This window comes from Lacerta agilis, chromosome 10 (assembly GCF_009819535.1).
Source record: "Lacerta agilis isolate rLacAgi1 chromosome 10, rLacAgi1.pri, whole genome shotgun sequence".
In the NCBI taxonomy this organism is placed as follows: domain Eukaryota; kingdom Metazoa; phylum Chordata; class Lepidosauria; order Squamata; family Lacertidae; genus Lacerta; species Lacerta agilis.
In genome coordinates this window covers 43,250,123-43,277,142 of record NC_046321.1, presented here as the reverse complement: position 1 = coordinate 43,277,142, position 27,020 = coordinate 43,250,123, and the positions used below count along the sequence as shown (strand labels likewise).

Sequence of the window (27,020 nt, the reverse complement as noted above, 5' to 3'; positions counted from 1 at the left end):
GGGGTTTTCTGGCCTTCCTTCTTCCTTGGAAAGGGACCGCCCGCTACTCCTGCCTCCCTCCTTTATTCCCTCCTCCCAGTACACAGGGAGAAGCTTCCCCATGGGAAGAAAGAATCAGAATGTAATAGGATTTTATGCTTATTTGGTATCCTTCCGCTTTGCTGTGGGAATGAGCCATAGTTCAAGGTACAGCACATCCTCCCTAGCATGAAGGAAGTTCTAGGGAGCGCTACAAAAAAAAAAAACCCTCCCGTCTGAAACCCTGAGAAGTCACTGCCAATCAGTATAGACCAGATGATAGACATGGTGGCTGTAGAAGTTGGTCTCAAACCTCCTAGCACTTTGACCCAGAATGGCCAATGGTCATGGATGATGGGAGTTGTAGCCCAACATGTGGAGAATACTACATCAGCTGTCCCGGTTCAGACAATACCAAGGTAGATGACCAATGGATAATCTGTGACACGTTCAGAAACCTGTAAAAATCAATTTTCATGTAGAAGCAAGTACCAACGGGAAGAAGAGAGTAAATGCTAATACTTAAAAATGTTCTCATTTTTACCGGGGTGATTCATGGACCACATTGCTGCAGTGGTCGTACCAAAGTCTATTCTATACTTCATGCAATGCATTTCATTTATAACAATCAAACAGATTTCATGTTGTTGTACCATACCATTTAATGACCTACTTATTCAACTATTGAGAAAAGCCACTTCAGTTGTAGTGACATTTCTGTACTTCCTGCTTTATTTTGGCATCTTATTCACTGAACTTGGTCCACATAATGAAGCTGAACACACAGTAGCACACAACTTTTTACATGATCTATACAGCAATAAACAACACAAAACAAAGCAAGTTAAAATTCAGAGATCTTGTTCTCTTAGGTGGTAAAAATCTGTGGAGAAAGAGGCTTCATTGTTTGGAGGCAGTGAAGCCAAGTCCCCAAAAGACAAAGGTGTTGTGTGTTATTTATTCAAATGTATTTAATCACCCAATAATTGGGAAAAGTCACTTAATTGAACCAAGACCCTACACACACACACACACACACACACACACACACACACACGTTAGAAGGAAACTCTCTAAATAGCCTGCTTTATGAGTCTTTTAATTTCAAATGCTTCTATATACAGGTGGGCAATCTCTAGGGCACTACAGTAGCCTCCATGGATACTCCTTTCAAGAAAGAGAAATAGCCTCTACTGTTGGCCCTGGCTATAGAGTTCTAGGTTCCTCTTGCTAATACTATATACATGGATCTATAAATGTGCTTGCCACAACCAAGCACTTTTCGTTTTGTTTGATACTCTCCAACATTCCTCAGAAGGACATTTTACAAACATCTCTATATCTCAGTGAAAGGTGTGGAAGAAATCCCCCTATTCTTGTTCCAAGCCAGGGTCATGGTGGTTGTGAATCAGACTCACCATGAACTACAATATAAGATTGCTGTTTTGCAAACCTTTCCATTCTTCAGTGTTTGCAGTGTCCTCATCCTTAGCTCAAAGGAGGTGGTTAGCATGAATCACACATTTGGGCAGGTCATCAGGGCTGGGCTAAATTTGCTTGCTCCCAAAACTGAGTTTGGGTCCTGGCCAAATATCAGCAACTTTAGTTAACGAGGTTCATCACACACACACCTGTTATTTATCTCCTTTTAAACAATCATTTGCCACTAGTTTCAAAGACTAGATTAATGGTTTCAGCAGAAGATTTCTGTTTAATTGAACATATTTTAAACAATAATTTTTATTTGTTCAGTGAGTCTTTTCTGAATTACAATCAGGGATGATTAAATAATTGCAAATTCCTGTATGAAATTGCCTGATTCACATATTGACAAATGTGCAGATAAGAATTTAGTTAACCACTGGATTTTGTACTCTTTGAATTTGCAAAAAAGTTATCAGTCATTTAAAAGTCTCAAAGTATGCATGTATGTAGCGGCAGCAAGACGCAAACACGTACAGTCAATTAAAAGTTGGTTTTATTCCAGAAAAAAACATGCCACTTGTCCAGAGCTCTCTGCCCCCATGACTTATGGCTACTCTGATGATGACTCAACTAAATCCTCAGCGTTGTTCCTCTTCCTCCGGAAATAACGCGAGAAAACAAATCTCTTCCGTCGCTTCTGTGATGTCATTTTCCCCTTTTCTTGTACCGTTCCTCTCCTGTGTTCCTGCACGCTGAGAGGCTTGGAAACTGGCTCAGACAAGCTATTGTCTGATAACTCCTGTGTTTCTCTGGGCTATGAACTCCCCCCTGTACTTCCCTCTGGTCTTCCCATAACAATTCTCCCTTCATGCCCTGGGCTGCTGTCCAAGTCTGGCAGCTGCTGTTGCTCACTTGCTGGCTCCAGCCTGACAATGTAGCTATTTTTAGAGAAAATACTAATTCAAATATTATGGTATGGATTTTGAGAGGTACCTTTCACAATTAGTGTGGTAATAAAACAGAATTATGGGTAAAAGCATGCAAAAGTTAAATCTCCAGTTATAACAGGGATATTTCTAATTAAGGATCTGACGTACACAAATACCGGTATACAACTTGATTTTTATTTTAGAACACATAAAAAGTGATTTTTTAAATCATAAAAATCTAACATTAAAAATAATAATGAAAGCCCCATCACTTCTTTATAAACAGTGCTGTTAAATGTTAAAATGCTGTGGGCCAGTTTGTGAAAGAATAAACCCATTTTAGCTTTTAAAATCTTTCCACAATGCTAATAATTCTGAAATAGCACAGCGAGACAACATTGCATTGTCATCAAGTTCAGTTCTTTCCAATTCCCTGAGTCTTGAAAAGAATCCACTGTGGTGATCTAAATACAACATTTAAAACTGATCTTGTCATCAATATGGCTAACGGTGATCATGTGTACAAACCTGAAAATTACCATGAGAAACACAACTGTGATTTAAATACAACTAGGGCCAAACGAGGCACTATTCTATTCACACAATTAGCAATTATATGAATCATTTTAAAAAATAAGTTGCAGGTGGGACATTGGTGTGGGACAGCACAGCTTTAACTCTTTGCCCCCGATGGCTGTCGCAATCCAAGTGAGAAGCCTGTTTAAAATGTACTTTTAAACAACTACTCAAACAACCACTAGATGAATGGATGGCAACAAATCTTTGTCCGGCTCATAGACTGCCAATAACTTTTCCTTCTGTGAAATGTTGAAGAACACTTAGGTTCAGATACTGCTCATGGGCTTCATTACCTTGAGTATTATTCATTACCTGGAGTATTATGGACTGAGATTTAGCTTCGTCTTTATGATAAAACTGCTAGCAGGTGAAGGGGAGTGACCCTGAAAATGTATATTGAGGACAGAACCAAAATAACAGGATGCTGTGGTGTTTGGTCATGAGAGTAACTTTTGTGACTGTATCTTACTTGGCACTCTCATAATGAAAACTGACTCAGGTTGGTATTGCCAAGGCAGCCACGGAAGCCACATTGAATGCTGCTGGAACCTGCACAGACATAACCAAGTCAAAAAAAATCATGTTAGGTCCATAATAGCTTTGGATAAATGCCAAGACTGCATTGGAGGATAAAGATCAGTGCTAATGAATCTGACACGAGGAGTCTTAATTATTTATATGAATATGATGGGTGGGATTAAAGGATTTTGGGGCTCAGTGAGTGCCAGAAGAGATGCTGAGGTCAGGAATTAATGAAGGTTGCTGGCAACCTACACCTGGGTTCATGCTTCATGTTATTTACTCTTACTTCACTGGGAATACTTGACGATCTACACTTTGTGATGGATGATGAAGATGAACACATTGTAGCATGGCAACACTTCTCTTCTATAATGCCATTTGAACAAAACTGACACTGCTGTAGCTAAAAACATTTGTGACCAAATGAGGTAGAGCTGAAATCTCAGACAGGTTGTGCATTCCCAGAACCCATGCCAGCAGGTACCTTACCTGTGACCTCTAGATGTTGCTGGACTCTCAGCTCTCATCAGTCCCAGCCAGTGCGGCCAATGACTAGGGACGAGAGGAGATGTCATGCAAAAACTCCCAGAGGATCACAGGTCATCTATCCCTGTCCTATCCAAGATAAAGGGATGTGAATATCCAGCATTTCCTATAATGGGACCCTTTAACCAAAGTGGTAAGTGCAAACAACCAGAATTCAGCCTCAAATAATTCTCACAAATTGGTATTAAAATACCAAAACAATTCGGGGGTACAGCTGAACACAATCACATATTGCCCCAGAAGTTCTCCTTTCTCCTCTGTGCTCGTTCTAGAACCTGAGATGCCAGTGAACTAGAAGCAGCAGATCGAGCAGATAGCTGGGACAATCGGTCATCATCATCTGTAAACATAACAAAGGGGGGGGGGAACCAATCAGATGCATGGTAACAAAATAAGCAAAATATGTTTAGGGACCTACTAAAAAGGACATTGTCCTCTTTAGGAGCTGTAAGGTTAACACAAATTTACCAACAAACATATAGTTATTTTCTATACTGGGGGATTAGGAGTCTATATGGATAGTGAAGCCAAATTTAGATTGGTTTTTAAAATTATGACACAGGGCTTCTTGAACTGTATGGTACTTAAAAAAAAACAACAACAAAAAACACCATTATACTTTTTAAGAGCAACCTATTAGTATTGAAAGTAGAGGTGCTTTGTTTCATTTCTGAAAGGGCCAAAAGCATAAATGAACATTTCTGATTCCAAAGTATGCTTCCTCATATGGGTGCAAACTTGGTCCAGTGGAAATACCATTTTACTTTCATTGACAGTTAACATGGGCCACACTTTGACCATACTGCGTGGGGTGAGCTTAGCTGTAAGAAGATACAGATGTAGTAACAGCACACGCAAGGGGATTGAAGCTACGGAAGACTCTGCAGCGGAAAATATTGCTTGCACCCCAGTTCCAGGAAATCAAATCATGAGCCAAGAGGCATGCCACAGCATCTTCTGCAACACTGTAAAGAATTCTGAGGTACACTCTTGATTCATGCATCGCTTCCAATGAGCACTCTGAGTGCTCTGCTCAGCAGGCTGCACGCCTCTGGCTACCATGTAACTTATGTGTTGCATATAAGGAGAGTAAAGCAATCCTGCTGCATGATAGATGGACATACTTACCCATGAACCATATGTTGTTCAAATCTGCACAAAATTTAGAGTTTCTACCAAGTCACTGTTTTTGTGATACAACATTGTCAGAGTTTTGCCTGCCACAATCGCAAAAGACCAAGCAGGAAAGCTGTTGAAAGGGCAGCTGCCTGGTTTGTAGTTATATGTCAGTTTTATGGTACAAAGCTGCACTAAGTTTCTGAAAGAGCTTGCCTGAGAAATGTTCAAAAACACTGTATGCAATAAAAATTACAAACTACCTCCATCACTACAGTTTCTTTCCTGAAACTACCATTGAAGAGGTGCTAAAACCCCAGAGTCGTCCGCAACTGGACCTAACAGTCAGGGGTACCTTTACCTTTTAAGACTCAGCACCTAAGTATTGCACAGTAAATGCGTGCATTTGAAATTAGATAAAATTTCAGATACTAGTCTTTCTGCTGCTAATAATTTGTTTTCAGTAGCAGAGCAACTGTTTGGCAACAATCTGTCATCTCAAGAAGAGTGATGAGACTGCAGGGCATTGCTGAAGACCTGGTTGACTTTAAGAGGCTTTCTGTGAACATTTATAGTTGCTTTGCTGAGCAATTTGCACAGCCCACACACTTTTCAGTCTTAGCTATTACTGAAAGCTGCTAAAAGAGCCAAGTATCAGGTGGACCTTACTCAGAAGGTGCAAGTGTTTCTATGATATTTGCATATGCAGCCATTAATTCTGAGCAAGTACTTCCAAGCATCTCCCGTCTTAATCTGTGCAATGGGGCACTGCAAGCTAAACAATTCCTCTTCAATGGCAAGTGTTAGGGATGATTCACACATTTAGTTCAGAGGTGCTAAAACCAATGAAAACAGATTTTTCCGCCTCGTTTTTGTGTGTGTGTGCAAGTCATGACCCTACATCAAAAGCTGCCAAGCTACAGAGGTGGAAAGAAAACTGTGAGTATTTCTTTTTATGTGGTTGTGAGGGCCGTTTCTCACCAACAGTTGCCCATTTTAAAACTATGTAGCATCGTTATTTTGTAGAGGTTTCACCATCTCAGAAATAATTCCAGTTACAGGTAGGTAGCCGTGTTGGTCTGCCATAGTAAAAACAAAATAAAAAAATAAAAAAATTTCCTTCCAGTAGCACCTTAGAGACCAACTAAGTTTGTTCTTGGTATGAGCTTTCATGTGCATGCACACTTCTTCAGAAATAATTGTGTGATTTAGCCTGCGGTCTCCTCTATTTATCCACTTTTTGTTTATCTGAGATTGATATATAATGAGCCTTAAGAAATTCAGTGGAGACCTGAATGACCCTACTCTCTCCTTGTCCTAGGTTCTAGATGGTAGTTAGCATCATAATTCCAGTCAACCATTTCCTTGATCTTATTTGCAGTTCAAATCTAAAAGGTGCATTTAGGGAGGTTGTAGAGTTTGAAAACATTTGATCAAATATGTGCTTTGTCGTCCCAAGAGAACAATGCAGAGGAGGAGGAGGAGAAGGAGGAGGAGTTTGGACTTGATATCCCGCTTTATCACTACCCAAAGGAATCTCAAAGCGGCTAACATTCTCCTTTTCCTTCCTCCCCCACAACAAACACTCTGTGAGGTGAGTGGGGCTGAGAGACTTCAAAGAAGTGTGACTAGTCCAAGGTCACCCAGCAGCTGCATGTGGAGGAGCGGAGACGTGAACCCGGTTCACCAGATTACGAGTCTACTGCTCTTAACAGAAACCAAACCTAAGATGCTATGCACAGATAAGGGATGGTAAGGTTGCTAAGGGACTACTACAGATAGCAGACATGGTGTTAAGTTTTGTAGTCTTCAAGTACCAATGGAGTTAGTAAATCAGGGCATACTAAAATTCTTTCCCCACGTACTTATGATCTTAGAATGGTAAAGCTACAGAGGTCTACACAACAGCTTTATTCGGATGTAATACTTAACTGTGATGAATATTGAATACTGTGCATTGAAACAAGCCAACTTCAAACCGTACTTAATGAAGCTGGCTTGTTTCTACTGACCATGATTAAGGTTAACCACAGTTTAGGGTTTGTATGGTTCCTACTGAGGGGGGGGGGAAGCAGGGGAAACTGAAATACAGAATTATTTGTTGTTATTGTTATTAATAATGACTACATTAATAATAAATGCCTAAAATTTATTAACGACTCTAGTTATATTTAACAAGGATAAAAGAGGGGAAATACCTTCATCATTATAGTTTCTCTCCTGAAGTGGTAATTGCATCCAGCTCCTTTTGGGGCTTGCAACACCGCCTAAAAAGAAACAGCAAAATAGGCAAAATTTGGGTGTCGTCTTATACATGGATAGTGAATGCAGAGGGGGGGGGGGACATGTGATTAATGGCAGCAGCAAGCAGGAGATTGGCAGCGGCGAATGGGCGGGTGATTGGTGGCTGTGGCAAGGCCTGCTGGCGATTGGCTGTGGCAGCGGCATTTGAGCAGGCAATTGGTGGCTGTGGCGAGGCGGGCAACCGATTGGCAGCTGCAAGTGGGTGTGTGGGCTGTTGGTGGCAGTGAGCGGGCAGACAATTGGCGGCTGCGGTGAGGTATGCGATCGGCAGTGGCTGTGGCAAGTGATCAGCAGTAGCAGGCAGGCGGGTGAGCAATTGGCAGAAGTGACCTCCCCCACCCCCACCCCAAAAAAAGCTAAACAACTTAATTTCGTAATTTTGGGTTTAAAAAAATAGGGGTCGTCTTATACATGGGGGCGTCTTATACACAGAAAAATACGGTACTAATGTACGGTCAACGTTCTTCAATAATGTTGGTCAACAAAGCATTCCCCCAACCTATTAACCCCTTCAGATTAGTGTTGAGATGTAAAGAAAAATATCCATATTGTATATACAATCATAGAATCATAGACATGTGGAGTTGGTAGGGGTTCCAAGGGTCATGTAGTCCAACTGTATTCTCTCAATGTGAAATGTTTGAAAAGAAAGCTGCTACGGCAGTCTACTGAATCTCATAATCTATTTTCATCCATGATTTGTCACTGCCTCCATTTCAATCCTATTTGTTTTAGTTAGCAGGTATCCCTGTAGCTATCCTTCCAACATCTCTTGAAGGCTTTTTTTACGCCAACGGGCCAATTTGGTTGTTTCAAAAGTTTTTCAAGATGAGCCAATCATTTTTATGATTATTTTGCATTGTTTTATTGTATTTGTATAGGTCGAGGTGGTGCAAATCGAGCGCTTAGTGTGCGTAACAGCCAGCCATCATCTGTATTCATCAGGCTTCATTGAGAATGTGCACATAAATCTGTGCATGAAGAATCAACTGTACACATTTCCAAGTAAATATACACAATCTCCAACAGGCCTTGGGGAATGCGGATCTCTCAACCAAATCTTTTACACTTCCTGGGAAATATGCACATTCTCCACTCAGTATACATAGTCTTCAAGAAACATGCATTTTTCTTTCTTTCTCTAGTTCAGAAGTGTGAAATCTGCACCCCTCGGACTGCTTCTGGCCCACTGCCTAATCCTTTGTGGCCCCCAACATACTCTCCCAACGATCAGTCAAGAAGAAAAGGAAGGGGTAGGCCTCCAGATAAAGATTGACTTTTTCCCTGCAGCTCAGCCTCCTTTCACCACTCTCAGCTGTTCCCTAGTCACCTGAGCAGCAACAGTGGGGATCGCAGGAAGAGGAAAGCTGTAAGCCACCCCTGTTCTTCACACAATCCTGAATATAATACCAACCATGGGGTCAATCATCATCAGAATTGCAGACGAGGGAAGAGTTAACCAGCTGAGGAAGGGTTACCCAGCAGGCAAAAGAAGGCTGGAACAAAAAGAGCATGAAATATCTGTGGTCCCACCCCACTGCTGGCAGATCACCTCCAAGAGAATTCAGGTCCTGCTGGGGAAAGGGTTGCATGCTCCTGCTTCCACTGATATACAGAGGTACCTCGGGTTACATACGCTTCAGGTTACAGACTCCGCTAACCCAGAAATAACGCTTCAGGTTAAGAACTTTGCTTCAGGATAAGAACAGAAATTGTGCTCTGGCAGCGCAGCGGCAGTGGGAGGCCCCATTAGCTAAAGTGATGCTTCAGGTTAAGAACAGTTTCAGGTTAAGAACGGACCTCCAGAACGAATTAAGTTCTTAACCCAAGGTACCACTGTAGTCTTTTCAAGGCTCTAGGAACGGATGCTAGCAGGTCAGAAACACAGGCTATATGCATAGTCCAAACTCTGACCAGGGGCATCACCGCCTAACAGAATAGGAGGGCCAGGGATGCATTTGCAGACCTGTTGCTCAAACCAGATGAGGCAAAAGGTGGGAGGGGCCAGGAAAATCCCTGTGCCAGGCTTGAGCCCAAATTGGATCCAATGCTATCAAGTGGCCTGATGAGTATGCATGCCAGCCGGTGTGATGGCCTGGGACTCGGGCTCAGACTCAGAACCGGAGGAGGCTCAGTCCGCACTGGATCCTCTGCCGCAGGCATCAGCTGAACCTAATCTGGGGCCTGATCCTGAACAGCCTCAGTCTGCTCAGGTTCCCCTGCAACAAGCACCAGCTCCAGGTGCTGAGGATACCTCATTGCTGTCAGCTGGGCCATCAGAGGCTGAGGCGGCCCCTGAGTCTAGTAACCCTCCGGCATCTCCAGAGCTGCAGAGACTCAGGGCTGAGAGAAGGAGGGACCTGAGTACTCGCAGGAGAAGTGCTTACCTTCAGGCGAGACAGGGCGGTGAGTCATCGGGGGATCAGGACCAGCCATTACCTCGTCAGAGATAAAAGGGCGGTCAGACCCCGTCCCAGGTTGCGGGAGCAACATTGCTGCTTGCCAGATCCTGCCTGTGTTCCTGTTCCTGACCCTGCCTGGATTCCTGCTCTGCACCCTGCATCGACTTCGGACTGACCCGTTGACTCCTTGGACTTCGGACTGGACTTGGACCTCGCCTCTTGCATTACCCTTGGGACCAGCACAGCCAGTTGTTAGGCACATTAGCTGTTCAGCTTGCATTACTCTCAACATATAAACTGTTGTACACTGCTTTAATATTTTGTATCAGTGGATGGTACATAAATATGTTGAGAAATGCTTAAGGGAGCCATCTGCTGTTGGCTGTTTTGGTTTTTCAGTGTGGGGTCACATTGCAGAGTAATAGGAGATACTTGGGTATTTTTTAATGTACAGATTCACAGAAATTAAGAGTCTCTATTGCTGCTCCTGCCAAGACCCAGAAGCTCTTATTTAAAGCCATTCAACCTATCTAAAAAAGGTGCAAGATTGGGTAGAAAGTAAGCCAACCATTATGCTGAAACTCAGGATCTCTGAGCATTCCTTGAATGCGGCATGATGGATTCCAATGGGGCAGAGAAGGATCCTTGGCTGATTTTAAGCAAGTAGCTTTTGTTGTCTGCCGTGAATATGCTGAAGCTGGAGAGCGTCTTGCACCAGACGAATCTCGGCTGAACCACTGATCTTTCCTCAGGGGCAAAGGATCCACAGTTTTCAGCCCAGCAGCTGGGGAAGGACTCAGTGGTGTATCCTCTTCATCCTGAAAAGACAGAGTTGAAAAAAGACCCTGTCACGTTGTGAAATACTGTGCCAATGCTGTACATAGGAAATGAACAACTACTGTCCTTTTCCACTTAATTAGCTATGTCTGGCTGCAGACATTGAAGTTACTTTAAATGAATGTCACATTCAACTGATCAGTTCTACACATGAGTCCCTCAAATTAGTTTCATGAGTGCATAAATGCAGGTGATTAGCTGTGTATGGAGGAGTTTTGGGCCAGTGAAAATAGAGGGGGGAAAGAGCTGAAGGGACTACTTTTGAGATAATCTAGTTAGTCGTTTTAGGGGACGCGGGTGGTGCTGTGGGTTAAACCACAGAGCCTAGGGTTTGCCGATCAGAAGGACGGCGGTTCAAATCCCCACAACAGGGTGAGCTCCCGTTGCTCTGTCCCAGCTCCTGCCAACCTAGCAGTTCGAAAGCACGCCGAAGTACAAGTAGGTACCACCCCGGTGGGAAGGTAAATGGCGTTTCCGTGTGCTGCTCTGGTTTGCCAGAAGCGGCTTAGTCATGCTGGCCACATGACCCGGAAGCCGGCTCCCTTGGCCAGTAAAGCGAGATGAGTGCCGCAATCCCAGAGTTGTTCACAACTGGACCTAATGGTCAGGGGTCCCTTTACCTTTACCTAGTCATTTTAGAAATGATCAAAGATTGAATCGCATAAGTGGAGGTAGGAGCCTCATTCCAAGCATCCATCTCCAACCATAAAGTGATAAGGATGGTTTACTATGACTTAGTATCACCAGAGTGAGGTACCAGTGGTGAATTAGTTTCAAAGAGGCTTCCGTCACTGAGGCTGAGCTTGTCCTGTTTAGCACATAAACTTTGGAAATTGCATTCAATAGCATCTAATACAAATCTCAGGCTGGCCCATTCCTGCAGATAATGTATCACTGGCACTCATTTCCAAAGGCTGTCAATGGTCTAGGGAAGGCCATTTGCTTTGCATAGCTACAGGCCTATAGCACTGTTAGTCAAAAAAAAATTAGGATCAGGAATAACGTCATAAGCTGATTTGGGGGCCTCGGAGGCTTCCTCTCATATAGATCCCCCTCTCTCTCCTCCCACATATGAAATTGGTTATAATGTCCCAGGTAGGTAGACCCTGGGTGATCCAGGAGACGGCCGGGAAGCCAAGTACCCCTGCCTCCTCTTCCACACCTCAAGCATAGTGGAAAGAAAAGGGTTCCCCAAATCTCAGAGCGTCTGTGGAGGGGCTGAAAGGAAGTGCTTTCAGTCTAAAGCATGCATTAAAACACTCCATCAGGGGCTAGTGTATGCCCGTACAATGTTTAGCAATTGGAATACATTGTCTGTTATTTCCCCAGTTACTTCCATGACATTTGTTTGATAAAAACATAACTGCTTCACTGTCTTCAACAGATAACACTAGATAATTTGTAATTTTTATTTAGTAGACGTAAAAACAAAGAAAGTGAAAACAAATGGAAAGTCTAAGCAAAACGTACCTGTAGCTCTTTACCTTTTCACACACCTGCCGTGACTTACCTTGTTAGATTTTCTTTTCAAATCTTCCCTTGAGATTTGATTTGCCAAGGCATGCTTTTCTGAAGACCCCTGCCTCACGTGCAGCGAGGATGAAGACTTCACTTTTGGAGGAGATACTAAAACAGCACCTCCTAAAGGAATAGAGAGAACACACTTTTGTTAATGCTGAATTTACAGAAATAAATTGCTTTGTGTTCTTTTTATATTTAAGGGTAAGGGTGTGGGTGTGGGTGTGGGTGTGGGTGTGGGTGGGTGGGTGGGTGGATGTATCTATATGTCTCTATCTCTATGCTGTATTTGTATCTAAGAATCATGAAATTGTTACCAGCAGCTGGTGTTGTAAGGTCATGATGTGTTCTTTGGGCTCCACCAAGTGCCCTTAGCTGTGGAGTAGGAAGCCTGCCACCCTCTCGTGAGGATACCAAAGAAGACTCTGCACTATCACCTGGAGAATTCATGTTTTCTTCTCTGAAAAATATGACAAAACATACAAATATATGCATGGTAAAAAATGTATCCTCTAATTTATTGGTGGGCATAATTAATAAATCCAAAAGTCTTATTTTGTTTGCTCTCCCAGTTCTACATATTATATAGGCCATAAACAAGACAGAATGGAAACCACAAGAGATCCTTCAAAATATACAGTTATATCTTCATTTCTGTGGGTTTGGTTGGTTCCCACAAATACTCCAGGTAGAATGTTTTGGAATTTTACATGTTCGGTCCAATAGATAGAATCATTCTTTTTATCCAATATAAATTATTAATGGCTGTCTTACACCCATTATTCACTGGCCTCACAGATTTCCAAAAAGCCTCCTCCCTTTCACCATTATGGCCCCATAGTGTTATCTTTAGTGCAACTTCAACCTCCAGTAATACTGATTTTCTACCTAGTTTTCCTGCTCTTCTCTATCTTAAGAATGTGTCCTAACTTAGTATCACCACAAAACAGTCATTATGCTCCTTGTTAAATTTGTATACCAGCAAATGAAGTTGGATTTACCTTGTTAACTATTCCCATTTGTGATCTTTATCAATATCAAAGAATGAGCACATACCTTTTTTTTAAAAAAAAATGATGCTTTCATATTTAATATGCTTTGAAGAATGTCACCAGCTATATCTCTAAACCATTATCTCATGATTCTCATGTTACCAAGACATGCATTTTCAGCCATTTTCCAGCTGCTTCCCATAAGGAGGAAAAAAAACTAACACGGAAAGTAACTTTCAGCATGGTTTTTAGAGCAATTCCCAACTTGCAATATGAGTAAAATAATCCATGTATGTATGGCAGGAGGAGGTTAATCACTCTTTCTTGATACAACTTCAAAACATGGTATGGCATTACATAAACAAGCCTTGTACTCATGTGTTCCCACCACAACGTCCCCTGGCGTACTATGCTTAATTAGCTCATCACTGCACCCAAACAGGAAAACCATGGTTTATTTAAGTCCTGCAAATCAGGATTAGCAACAAGTGACAACCAACAGTTTCTGAATGAATAGCAATGCTTGAAATGTCTCCTGTGGCTAATTAGTAATAAATTAAAAAAATCTAGTTCAAACTGAAATAGTAATTTCTAACCTCATTCATGTAAATCGATTTGATTTCTCCATTACATAGTGAAACTGTCATTGCCCTACTTAACAGACATTGGGTGTAATTGTCATAACTGAATGACGTTGGTTTGAAACATAATTTTAGATATTTACACTTGCTGGCCATCTGTATTGGCATCCTTATCGTTTTCTTCCAGTTCTTCAATCTCTTCCGGTTCCGGCTTACGTTTCGCCCCCTCTTCTTCCTCTAATGCTGGTGACTGATTTTCCAGTTGCTCATCATTGCCTGGTTTGTCCCAAACCAAACGCTGTTTGACTGGAACAGTGGCAGCATCTGACATGCCTAATTTCCCAGTGTTGTTCAGCTGGAACTGTTTTGGCAATTCAGGATGTGGGAAGAGCTTTCTCTCACGGACCCTTATAAAGAGGAAGCAAGCAGTGCAGTGAACTCAGGATGTTCCCTTATGTATTCAGAAATATACTGATCGGACTCAAACATACAATTAAAAGCAAAACTATCATATAAACTCTGATAAGTTTTATACTTCATACCAACATACACATAGTTCAGCTTGTAGGGAATCCACTAGGGTTTTAAACTTGTAAACTAAAGCCTTTACAGCCAGTATTCAAAAAATTGCATAACCAGTTCTGTAAGATCAAGGGTGCTCTGGGGGTCTTCAGGTGACACGAAATAACTCTTGAAACTGAGATAACTTTCAAGGCAAGTTTGCAGAATGGCACTGAGGATTATTGGTTAAATAAAGAAGCCAAAAGCTCATTGGACGTGCCCGAGCCTAAAGTAACTCTTTGAATTCCAACTCCTATGTATGTACTGTAATGTAATGCAGAATTTCAAACTTAGACATAGAAGAGTTGGATATGACTGCTGCTTCCTACTGAACCTCCTACTGAATAGTGCCAGAAGGGCAGCCTTCCCCAACCTGGTGCCTTTTCAGGTGTTTTCAGCTAGAATTTCCATAATACCTGACTATTAACCATACTGGGTTGGGTTAATAGGAGCTGATGCCCAACAACAACTGGAGGGCACTATAGGGGCACTCAGTTGCTGGATTTATTTCCCCTCTTACCACCATATGTAGCATGTTCTTGTGTGGAAGCACAGGTGTGCTGCCTGCGAAAACCGGTCTTCACACACATACTTCCAGCATGATCTAGAGATGCTGAGCACTTGAAATCAATTTTACTTAGGCTACAATCACTTAACACATTTTGATGGAAGTATCTGTCATTAAAAACAAAGGATTCTACTTCTGAATAAATATGTTTAGGGTTGTGCTGTTAATAACATAGCTATGTAATAAACCCCACTGAACTTGATTTCACTTCTTGGTTTAAAAAGTTTTCTGCCACAAAAAAATATTAATATACACAAAAAGCATTCATATGTTTCATTCATAACATTGTAGAGATGAAAAAAGGGAGAATTTCATGCCAAGAATGGCCATTTTAGCACACATTTTCTAGAGCAGTCCTAAATGAAGTCAAGATCATTGCACAAAGTGATATGATTGGAATATTAGAGGCTGTAACCACAAATTGCACTCATTTAGTGAAATGAATATTCCATTTATTAAACTATCATATTCCAGGTCGGCTTATTCCACACAGAATCCCTTACCCTGCAAGATCTAGAGCTCTGACATTGTTGCTAATGATTTCTTCAGCACTGGAATTAGAGGACAAATCCCAAAACCTGTTGTTAGCTGAAAGAATCTGATTTAAATGATCTCTGGAAAAGTGGGTTCCCTGGACCCTTCGCCTGTAGCCCTCTGCTTTCTCTCGAAGTTCTTTCACCTGGGTATGAAGATTTCACAAAGTTGGATTTTTTTACTGTGGTTTGTAACATTTCTTTAAAACTATTGATCATTTAATAGTCACAACTGACAACACAGAGCAGTGTGTCACAGAATACATGACCAGCCACAGCACCAACAAGGAGCAGCATATGTAACAAAGGGAAAGAGTGCAGATACAGTTTTTAAAGTAAGCAAGTATTACAAGCAGCCAAGCCCAAGCACAGCTGTTAAATAAATTATGCAGCAAGCACAAAAAGCCTACCAGCTATGCATTTGCTTAATACCACATTGTATTTCATTTTGAAGGTTCAGAAATGTTATAATTGCTCCAAGCAAGAAGAACTTTGATGCAACCAACCTCCATATACCACATGGTATTTAGGGTGTTTTGAGAACCCTAAAGAAAGTAATACAGAAATAAAATAGCATTTATTTACTCATTTGATTATGTTACAGTAAATGAGATTCATTCTCACATGAAAAACGATCCCTTTCCTTCTGTTGGGATCGTGGTGTTATCCTGCCTCCTACAGTTCAGTTTACAAAGAATGTAATCTACTCTCCTTTTGGCTTTTTTTGAATGGCGTCCTTAATAAACAGCCCTATTTAAAACTATGTGTTATCAGTAACCAATCTGACACTTGCAGGATTAAATATTTGCACGTGTATTTCATGTACAGCTAGTTAATGTTAGCCATGAATATACAGAATTAAACAGAGCCCTAATTTTTACTGGTGTATCATAATTTCTGCAACAACACCACTACAATATCAAAGCATTCAAATTGTTAGCATTATATTAATAGTTAGAAACAGTACAAATATAGGGTTGTATTTAAATTCTGAGAGAAGACCCACTGATATTAATGGTCTATTAATTTTTATGGGTCTACTCCATGTAGGATTTAGTTGGCTACAACCCATAGCTTTTACTTGCAGGCACTGTACGGTCATGTTTATTATTATAAACCACCTCACAAAATCTAAGGAACGGAAAATCTTAGTATATTAACATATTAATCAACCTAAGCAAGCTTTAAAATGCTTTTTAAATTACCTTTATATATTTCAGGGAATAGGATTGCTGGTATTTGCAGCACAATCTGACTAGATAGCAAAGATCAATGAGAAAGTCACTCTGTGCTTAAATTAACACACACTGAGATCTCCAAATACCTGTATCAAGAAATTTGAGATCTTTCTGACATCTATCTGTAGGACTTCCGGCTGGCGACGCCATAGCGGGTGGTCGGGGCTGCTTCGGCTGCGAGGCGCCCGATCCATCCCGGGGGTTAGGAGCCCCGCAACCGCAAAGCGGGGCTCCGGTTGGGGTGCGGGAAGAGCGTCCCGCACCCTGGGCTCCCCGGCTGCGCCCACGGAGGCTCCGAACCCTTCCCTTGCCCCCCCTGTAAAGGGGGAGTGGGGGTGAAGGGACAACGGAGCCGGGCTTACGGGGATATGCCCCAACCGGGATGCAAATGCGGCGACAAAGCCCGCGGTGAGCGTCTTAGTTCTACCTTTGAAGAATGGAGCCAAAGGAACCCGGTGGTCGTGAGTAACTAATTTGACCAGAAATCGAGCTTTTGGAACGATCCGGGGGGAAGGAGAAAGGCAGCCTGCCTTCTTCCCTTCGAGTTAAAGAAGCTAACCAATTTGAGCAACTGCTGCTACAGGACTGTTACAATGTGCTTAAAATTGATACATGAGACTGGCAAACTTTTTTCTTGGGAAGTAAATTAGTGGAAAATATCTCCATTTAAAGTTGCGGTATCTGCGCTCCAGTTTAGGAAAATGGCGATGAACAGAGAGGCAGGAGTAGAAATTTGATACCCACTTCCTCCCCCTCTACCAGTATGCTGGGCTTCGTCCTTGAACTGGTACTGAACTCTGGACTAACGGACGAACAGAGGCTCACTGCTTTGAAGGTGGAACTGTTGTACAGGAAAGTCAAAGTCTTGTGTGGGGGTCTGAAAGAGAACCAATTGCCCACAGAGGAGGCTTTTAAAACTTTTAACACTTTGGAAGAAAGTCTTGCCAAAGAGCTGAGAGGGTGTCTGGGAAGATGGAGAGAAATGAGTGAGCTACTTCGGAGAAGAAACTCGCCTTTTGGGGGTGGCAGTCCCAAGGCGACGGTAAGATTTGTTATATCCAGTCCCCGAGGTGTGAGCTCGGGGGCCAGGGACAGAGAATTATGGTTTTTACAAGAAGAAAAGGAATGCTACAAAGAACCGGAGAAGCTGAGAGACGACGAGATGGACATCCTGGAGCTCGTGGCAAGGAGAGTTTTGGACTGTGCCTGGATCTGTGGACGCTTGGAGAGGGAAGCCACAGGGAAATTTAGTGTTGAGGCCACCAGGAGAAGAATAATGGACAGAGGGGGTGTGGGGTGAAACACTAAGTAAAATTTGAAGTAGCCTGTCATGGAATTTTGAAATCGGAGGGTGAATACTGTCAACAATCTTTCTGTTTTATTTTTTGTTTGAATATGAAAGGAGATATTTTGAGTTATTATGTTATTAGCAGCAGTTTAAAGGATAGAAGAGATAGATATGATATAAATGATTGGTGAAGATTTCAATGGAAGAAGAATTATGATGAGATATTACTACGATGATGCATTGTTAGTTAAATGTTGAATATATAATTGTGTGTAACTATATAATTGAATTTGAATTTCAGGAGAAATGGTTATAAAATAGATTAAGGATATGAACTCGAAGGAGAAAGGGCAGGGGAAGTCAATGGTCAAGATATGGAAATAGAAATTTTCTTTTTAAAGAAAAGATGCAACAAGAAAACTTGACACTGTTTGTATTTGTTTTATCAATGTATTTGTTTTGTATTTGTTTAATTGTAGGTGTGGGTGTGGGTATATGTTGTTATAAGAAAAAGGTCAATAAATTCTTATAAAAAAAAAAAACATCTATCTGTAAAGTTTTAGTACCCTTTTACTAAACACAGATTTGGGAATTTGCTATTTTAAAGATCCATTTTTCTGCCTGCAAAAAATTGATTGAAAAGCAAAAAAAACTGTAGCAGAAGAGATGCAAGGTCAGAGCAACTGGGCGCCTTGGGAGGAGATGGGAATGGATATTGAGAATGCCTGTGGTGAATTATGAAGAAACACAAAGAACACCTAAGTTTCGCTATCCCAGCAGGTCATAGGCTCCAGAAATCCCTACTGTGATTATGAATTGCCCTGTATTAATATTTCAGAAATCTAATTTGAGGTGAATTTATACCAAAAGTAAACATACACTTTACAAAAGACATTAGCAATTGCCTTCAGGCAACAGCTCCCTTGGGAAGGCTTTATAACCATATTTTCACACTGTCACTCAGCAATTTGCAAAGTGTCTCTTTGGGGCCTGAAGCCCAGTGTTAGAGGGTGGAGAAAATTAAACACAGAAGCCACACCTGAACTATTCATTTAAAGCAGTACAGTGGTACCTCTGGATGCGAACGGGATCCGTTCCAGAGCCGCATTCGCATCATAAACAGTCCGCATCCCAAGCGCCGTGTCTGCACATGCTCGCCGCGCAATTTGGCGCTTCTGCGCATGCGTGTGATGTCATTTGACGCGTCTGCACATGAGCGAACCCGGAAGTAACCCATTCCGGTACTTCCGGGTTCGGAGGGTTCGTAACCTGTGATGAACGCAACACACGTTTGTAACATGAGGTATGACTATACTGTACCACTTTAAACAAAAGGACAGTGGAGCTGGACAGTGCAAAATGGTAGTCAGGAACCTATGGGTTGTATCCAAGCAAGTCACTGTGCAAGCAAAACAACTTCCGTGACTGCAACAGGATTCCCCTTTCTCTCCTCCCCCACCCACCCCAAATATGCTGTGGGGGGGCCTTTCAAGCCTCTGCAGCAGTTTTGGGAGTAGTGCAGGGGATGCATGGGGAGAGGAGAGGGAGGGGAAGTTCCACTGAACTTGTGAAAGCAGCATCCCTTGCGAAATGATTTAGTTGGATTCAGCCCTAAACCACTGCCACAGGTAATGAGAAACCCCACCTCACTGGTGCTGTTGCATAACTTCTCCTCCTGGAGAAATTCAGTGAAATGATTCCCACTACCACCAATTTCTCTGCTCACAAATAAGATGGAAATACTCAAAGTGATGACTCACCTGATCAGGTTTTTTCCCCCTGATATGTAACCAGGCTCCATCTTTGTACATATACTGTGCTGGAGACAAGAAATTTGAACTGTATTCTGTGTTCATTTTCCTGGGAAAAGCAAGTTCACAGGGTGGGGAGAGAGATTTACTATTTTGCAATTATCCGATAAACTTTGTCATTGCTTCCCTCCCCCTTTAAATCTTTCTCCCTAATACTAAAGTGAGAGAAAATGTTGTATGATATAGATCCAGGCAAAAAACTGGGAAATAAACATTACCTGTAGGAGAAGAGAGCTATTAGCAGCAATTCATTTGTAAAAAGAGGCACACTCTGTCTCAAGTCCACCTTGAAGATATGGAGGGATTGGCTTCACTCAGCAGAACAAAGACCACTCAGCACATTCTAAGATGCACTGCTCTTTTATTATATTGTTTCATTTATTGAATATAGGTTCCTAGGATGAGCTGTTGTTACCTCTGGCTTAGTTCAGCCATGATCAAGATGGTTCAGGGCATAATCAGCCACTAATGTCCTCTGTGCATCTGCGAATCTCTCACTTAGTTTAGATAGAGCTACTGCACCACACCCTATTAAAATTATGATATCCTATTTAGCCACAATTTGGAGATAAATCTTTAGCTTCCTCCTATAGGATGCTAGATTAAATGAATGGGGTAAAAGATTCCTGCACTGCAGGGGGTTGGACTAGATAACCCTCATGATCCCTTCCAACTCTACAATTCTGATTTTAAAAGGTGCCAAAAGATGCTGTTGGGTTTGCTGCACCAGACTAATGTGGCTACCCCTCTAAAACTGTAAGTCATATGATACTTACTTAATATTTCTATGTAAGCCAAGTAACCTATGTTTTTGTTTATGTTGTTTCGGCTTTGTTTCCAATTTGCTTAGCTTTGGTTGCTCTTCTGCAGTCTTCAAAAATGTTTCCTTTTTCTTTTTCTGAAACCAAAATTTAAGAGGCGCATTATTAACTTTTCGAGAGGCCTCTACAAACTACATTTCTATCAGACATTATTGTAAGTCTGGACACTTCTCAATGTACCAGCAGTTTCGGAAAATATGAAATGTGAAAATGTTCAGATATCTTTATTTGAGAGAATGCTTAGTTGAAATATTTTATAAACAGCAGTATCTCTCCAGGGTTTCAGACAGGGATATTTCCCAGCTTTACTTGAAGACGCCAGAGATTGGACCTAGAACCATCAACACGCAAAGCAGTTGCTTTCACTACTGAACTTTGGCCCATTGGCATATGGAAAGCATCAAAATGAAATGAAATAAGAAGTAATATCAACCCCAGTGTTTTGTTTTGTTTTGTTTTAATGAAGTTGCATTTTAGAGACTTATTTTTTTAAAAAAAAAGAATATATTTTTTTTTTTACTATGGAATTAAATTTAAAAATACAGGCAGCAAAAAGGAAGAACACACATAATACATGATAACCAGTACGTTTCCGAGCACAATTCAAAGTGTTGGTGCTGACCTTTAAAGCCCTAAACAGCCTCGGTCCAGTATACCTGAAGGAGCGTCTCCACCCCCATCGTTCTGCCCGGACACTGAGGTCCAGTGCTGAGGGCCTTCTGGCGGTTCCTTCACTGCGAGAAGCCAAGTTACAGGGAACCAGGCAGAGGGCCTTCTCGGTAGTGGCACCCGCCCTGTGGAACACCCTCCCACCAGATGTCAAAGAGAAAACCAACTACCAGACTTTTAGGAGACATCTGAAAGCAGCCCTGTTTAGGGAAGCTTTTAATGTTTAATAGATTATTGTATTTTAACATTCTTTTGGAAGCCACCCAGAGTGGCGGGGGAAACCCAGCCAGATGGCAGGGTATAAATAATATATTATTATTATTATTATTATTATTATTACTACTAATTAAGAGGAAAGTGAAATTCACTTTAGTACAGTGGTGCCCCGCTAGACGAATGCCTCGCAAGACGAAAAACTCGCTAGACGAAGGCATTTGTCTAGCGGGAGGCTGCCCCGCAAGACGAATTTGTCTATGGGGCTGCCTCGCAAGACGAAAATTTTTCGTCTTTTTTTTTTTTTTTTTTTGTCTAGCGAAAGCGCGGCTGTCATTGCCGCTTCGCTAGACGAAAAACCCGCTAGACGGAAATTTTCGCAGAACGAATTATTTTCGTCTAGCGGGGCACCACTGTATATCATGGGTAAACCTTTGGAATACTGGTAATTAGAAGAATACAGCCTAAGGGGGAGCTTACTAATTGTTAGGAGACTTTGCATGTGTAAGTTATGCAGCCAAAACACAGGGGGGAAAACAATATGTATTTGTACTTTACTGGAACGTGATTAAAAGCTTAAACAGCTTCCACACCGTAGATAAATGAAAATCATAGTGCCATTACATCCTTCTTAACATTGGGGTTCCAGGCTTCTTGTACTCGCTCAGTAACTTTGCACAGAAACATGGCATCACAAATATTATCAATCCACTGCTAAAGGTTCAATGAAAAGATAAAATACAACACTTTATAATTAAAAAATCCTTGTTATTATTTTTTAATACTTCTTTCCCCATATAATCAGAGTCACCAGCTGAGAATCTAATGTGATCCTGATAATCTTCATATATACAAAGTATTAACTTCAAAAGTTATTTGAAATTGTTTAAAATTACTTAAATATGAATCTGTAATACCTTTTCTCCATATGAAATTTCTACAGGTTCAGATACAGGACATTCTTTCTCCTCCAAACAGCATCTCTGTTTCAGTTCTTTCACAGGGGGTGAAGCTTTGAAACTCCTTTCATATTCAGTTTCAGGAATAATGACAGGAGACTTATATGGAGGGATGGATTTACTTGAACTGTGTATAACCTTTGGTTGAGAAAAGATGTTAATTTGTTGATTTCTAAATATGTTAATTTGTTGATTTCATGGTGTTTCCGTGTGCTGCTCTGGTTTGCCAGAAGCGGCTTAGTCATGCTAGCCACATGACCCGGAAGCTGTCTGTGGACAAACACCAGCTCCCTCAGTCTATAGAGCAAGATGAGCGCCGCAACCCCAGAGTCGTCCGCGACTGGACCTAACGGTCAGAGGTTTACCTTTAAAGCTAAATTAACAGTGCAATCCTAACCAGTTACTCAGAAGCAAGTTCCACTGAGTTAAAGAGGGCTTATATCCAGGTAAGGGGGCTAGGACTGCAGCCTAGCTCTTGCACTGAAACAAGTGAGATTTAATAGTCTCCAAGATCACTCAACAAGGTTATAATGAATTGGGAGGTCTATACTTCTCAGTTGTTATCCAGCTAAGTAAACACAAGTCATGCTCCCCAATGATAACTGCTTATCTGTGGGATTCTACCTAGTAAAATACTGTACATAAAAGTAAATAAAACTGCTAGCATATTTGCAAAGATAAGAAGGGCCCAGTATGGTTTCAAACTTGATGGGGGGTAGTTTGTTGAGATTCCTGCATTGCTGGGGGTAGACTAGATGAGTCTTAGGGTTCCTTCCAACTCTACAATTCTATGATTCTAAAATACAGATGGGCCATTCCATGAAAAATGAGCCTGATAAGAATGCTAGATGAGTGCTGGACTTTGGTGAGGAAGATTCCAAACGTGCAGTCTAACCATTTTTTTAAAGCTACAGACAAAAGAAGTTTAGTTTATGGACCTTCTTTTCAAAAGTCCACCCACGTAGTCTTCACAGAAGTGTTCAAGTTAAAAGTTTTCTGATGATTGTCCCACCCGTGACAGCATTTTCCCCTTAATTTTGTATCGTTAAATTTCTTAAACTTAATTTCTGATTGCATAGTTGTAACCAATAAACATTGATTTAAATAGATATGCTAAGTTTATAATTGATTCACCTCCCAACTCACAGAGTTTTTCAATAAATCAAACTTATCTCAAGCTCCATGTCCTTTTTCTGTCCCATCCGTGACAATACTTTAACATTTAATAAAATTGTCAAAAATATCCATAAAAAAATAAAAATAAAATAAAATGTTCAGTATCTTATTAAGAACATAGTTTGAATTTTGGTTGTTAATTTTTATGTATATTTACATTGTTACACATGTGTGAATACCAAAAAACATGGTTCAAGTGTCCCACCCGTGACAATGGAATGGCCCAGATTCATCATATACTACTCATGTAACATTTTGTGCACCATGGTTTGGTGTATCAAGGCAGCAATCCTATGCACGTTAAACTGGGAGCAAGCTCAACTGAATACAGTGGAACATTTCCGAGTAAACCTGAATTGCAATGAAGGTATATCAATATTATTTTGTGAAAACCTAACTCCTATACAAACCTAAGTTTGGAGAAATCCCCTGTGAATTCAGTGAGGCTTACATTTAAGAAAACTTCCAGGTACAGGATGATACTTTACAATAAGAACCCTACTTTCTATATGCTTGAAAGTTACCTGGTCTGCTGCAAGCACTGGAGACAACTTTTGAGGGGTTTTCCAAATAAATTGCCGTTGATACTCAGAGCTTCTAGGGAAGCTACTTGACCATGGAATATTCAGGCCTGCTTTCCTCTGCAAAACTCTGTTAAGCTGTCAACAAGTATTGGCAATGAACTTGGGGAAAATATAACTTCCTTTCCTCTAACAGTGTTTGAACCTTAAATTAACTGTTTAAAATTAGTGTAAATATTTTCTGGGATAAAGCTGATGAAGGCAATGTCATACCACCATATTGTATAAACATCTCTGAAACATATACATTTCAAAGACAAATCTTGCTTCCATTCATATCAATGACAAAATGTGCTTCAACAGTACCATAACCAAACTCCTTAATGTGTTATAATTAGGATAGGCCTACAATTTTTAAAAGAGCAATTTTCAAACATTTCACGCAGAAATTCACTTCAACAGCTGCTCTTGTGTCTTAGCTTCTGCTTCCAACATCAAAACAAAAAGAAATTTAAGTAGTCTCACCTCACCGTCTTTTTCTCCCAATTCCTTTTTGGTAAATAGTGGTTTTTTGTTTATATGCCCTATTGTTTTGGGTGGTGGCATCTTGCTTTCTTCAAGAGCTACAGTCGATTCAGATCTAGAACTTGCAGAGCTGGAATGCACCTTTTCAGGAAGCCTGGGTGCATCAGGTGTTTTAATATTATCCTGATTTACATAATCTTTGCTATCTTTTGTGCGCAACTCCAGTGGCCGGTGGATTTCATATTCTGATGACGTATCTTTCTCCGAATTATTGTCCCCAAACCATTCAAAGGACTTTGAAATCTGTGTGCTGTGATAAGGCGCTCTTTTCTTAGAAATAAAACTGGGTTCTCTTGCAATTCCTGCAAAACAGGAAACGTCAAATCTGTGCATTTTGAAAATCCTACACAGGTCTCCACTTCTCAAAGCATTATGTTATTTCTAAGAAGCAGTTAGAAAAGGAGAGAAAGGAAAATGCAAATGGACGTCATAAATAAGTGCTAATTTAGAAGATCCTGCAAAAACACCTGTGTGATTTTTTGTAGTGGTTGAAATCAACTGGAACACAGCTGGTGGTGACAAAATCAAAGCCAAAAGTGAGCAGGGCATCCTTTTCTCTCTCTCTGCTATGCACTTCTGAACTTCCCTTGCTACCCACATAAAACTGGGCTCAAGGCAACAGATTGCCCAGCCTTGCCATACATAAAGAGGTGCATCCAACCATGTCTCCCTGCTACAGAAGGCATCATCATTTATGTCCTTCTCCTGTAGTCACTTAATTTAAACATGCAACTTTGTGCCTCCATATTTTCTGGAAAAAAGTTTTTGGGTTTTTTTTTGTTCTCCTCTTAGAAAATAATACTGCTGTCATGCAGGATGTCCGGGGGGGGGGGTAATTTATCTCTATACTATGGTAAACTTTATAAAATTAACACGCACAAAGCAGTACAGGTAATTATACAGCCATAGAAGGACAGAAGGCCTAATTTGGCTTACCGAGCTCATCCGATCGAAGTCCAGCCCATCTGCATTTTTGCTCAGGTGCAGAGCTACAAAGCCTAGACTGAGCCGATTTCCTCCATTTGAAGTTCCTCTTGTACTCACTCAATCCCTAAAGCAAGACAAAAACGTGGAAACCAGTGATTTGATGCCGTATTTCAACAGCTTCCATTGAACCTAACTCTACCGCAAAGATTCCTGTGAGTACACTTGCACTCTCTTTACGAGATCTTTTTTCTTGAAGGGCAGGTCATATTGGGGGTCATCTGCATGGGAGTTTAATACATATCCAACCTATGTGTGTCTCACGTTGTTTTGCTTTTTTTGCAAGCTCTGCTACCTTTAAGTTTTAAGCATCGCATCACCGGCATGAAACCCCCAACTTAGTAAAAGTTTCCCTATCTACGAACCCACCTCCATGCCAGGCAGAAATGAATTTCCATCGGGCACACAACTACTGAAGATGCCAGAGCCCTAAAGGTTTTCCATGCCAACCCAGCCCGGCTGGTGCCCCCATATTAACCCATTCAGAGCTCCAGTGGGAGCGGACTCACTCCCACCCCTGCGCTCACTCGGGGGCACCCTTGCTGCATGCTCCAACCCCAGGCTGGGGTTAGGGCAGGCATAAAGCTTTGAGTGACAGCAGGGAGCAACAGTAGCAGCAGGAGGAGCCTTGTTGCAGAATGCAACCCTACGGCGGCCACAAACGGCCCTTAAAACTGACGGGAGGGCCAAATAGGGGCAGAAGCCATTGGAGGCAAATGGACAGAAGCCCCTGATAGAAGAAAAGGTGGCGGCCACAGGAGCAGCCGCGTCTCACCTTCCAGCGCACAGGCATGGCTTTAAAACGGAGCAGAGGACGGAACTGGGCGGCTGAGGAGCTCCGGGACAGTTACGGGGCGGGGTGATAACGGGGGCAGAGGGAGGACGCGGCCGCTTGTAAACACAGCCGTCGCCTTGGCGAAGCGCCGCGGCCTTGCCCACCAGGCCCGCTCGGCGCCTGCGCGGGGAGCCGACCAATCGCAGCGCCCGGCTTGGCTTGCCTCCATCATCTATCTCCCCGCTTGAAGATGCTCTCGGAGGGATGGTCTCTGCTGCGCCCTTCGCCTGGTCCTGCTGCTGCCTCCGCGCACGAAGGAGGAGGACCAAAGTTGCCCCGAGAAAGGAAGCGGGCGCTGGTGTCTCCGCCCGCAGTTGGGCTTCCTGGCAGCCTCGAAGCTCTCCGACTTCAGCCCGTGCATCTTGGCAAGAGAGGGAAGGAGTAGTTGTTGCTCTTCTTCCTCGCTCGCGCAACGGGGTTGCTTGAAAACCCCGCTCTGCGCATCTTGCCGGGGTGGGGTGGAGTGGGGGGTGTTGTGTAACTATCGCA

General features: G+C 41.9%; 1 protein-coding gene across 2 annotated transcripts; it reads right to left on the bottom strand.

Annotated features, from left to right (window-relative positions):
- Positions 1-2,635: 2,635 nt before the first annotated feature.
- MDM1 (Mdm1 nuclear protein) lies at positions 2,636-26,630 on the bottom strand. Of its 2 annotated transcripts, XM_033162234.1 has the most exons (15): positions 26,472-26,628; positions 25,649-25,763; positions 24,653-25,014; positions 24,131-24,265; positions 22,389-22,568; positions 20,545-20,666; positions 19,718-19,817; positions 15,938-15,976; positions 15,402-15,577; positions 13,913-14,176; positions 12,514-12,656; positions 12,189-12,319; positions 10,410-10,659; positions 7,334-7,402; positions 2,639-4,359 (listed from the first exon to the last, which is right to left on the bottom strand). In XM_033162234.1, exons 1-15 carry the CDS (start codon positions 26,487-26,489, stop codon positions 4,244-4,246), a joined length of 2,220 nt encoding a protein of 739 aa, XP_033018125.1. In that variant the 5' UTR covers positions 26,490-26,628; the 3' UTR covers positions 2,639-4,243. The 2 variants fall into 2 exon arrangements, with proteins under 2 accessions (XP_033018126.1, XP_033018125.1); XM_033162235.1 differs by lacking the exon at positions 24,131-24,265 and having other exon boundaries at positions 2,636-4,359; positions 10,410-10,660; positions 12,187-12,319; positions 26,472-26,630.
- Between the last annotated feature and the right edge of the window lie 390 nt (positions 26,631-27,020).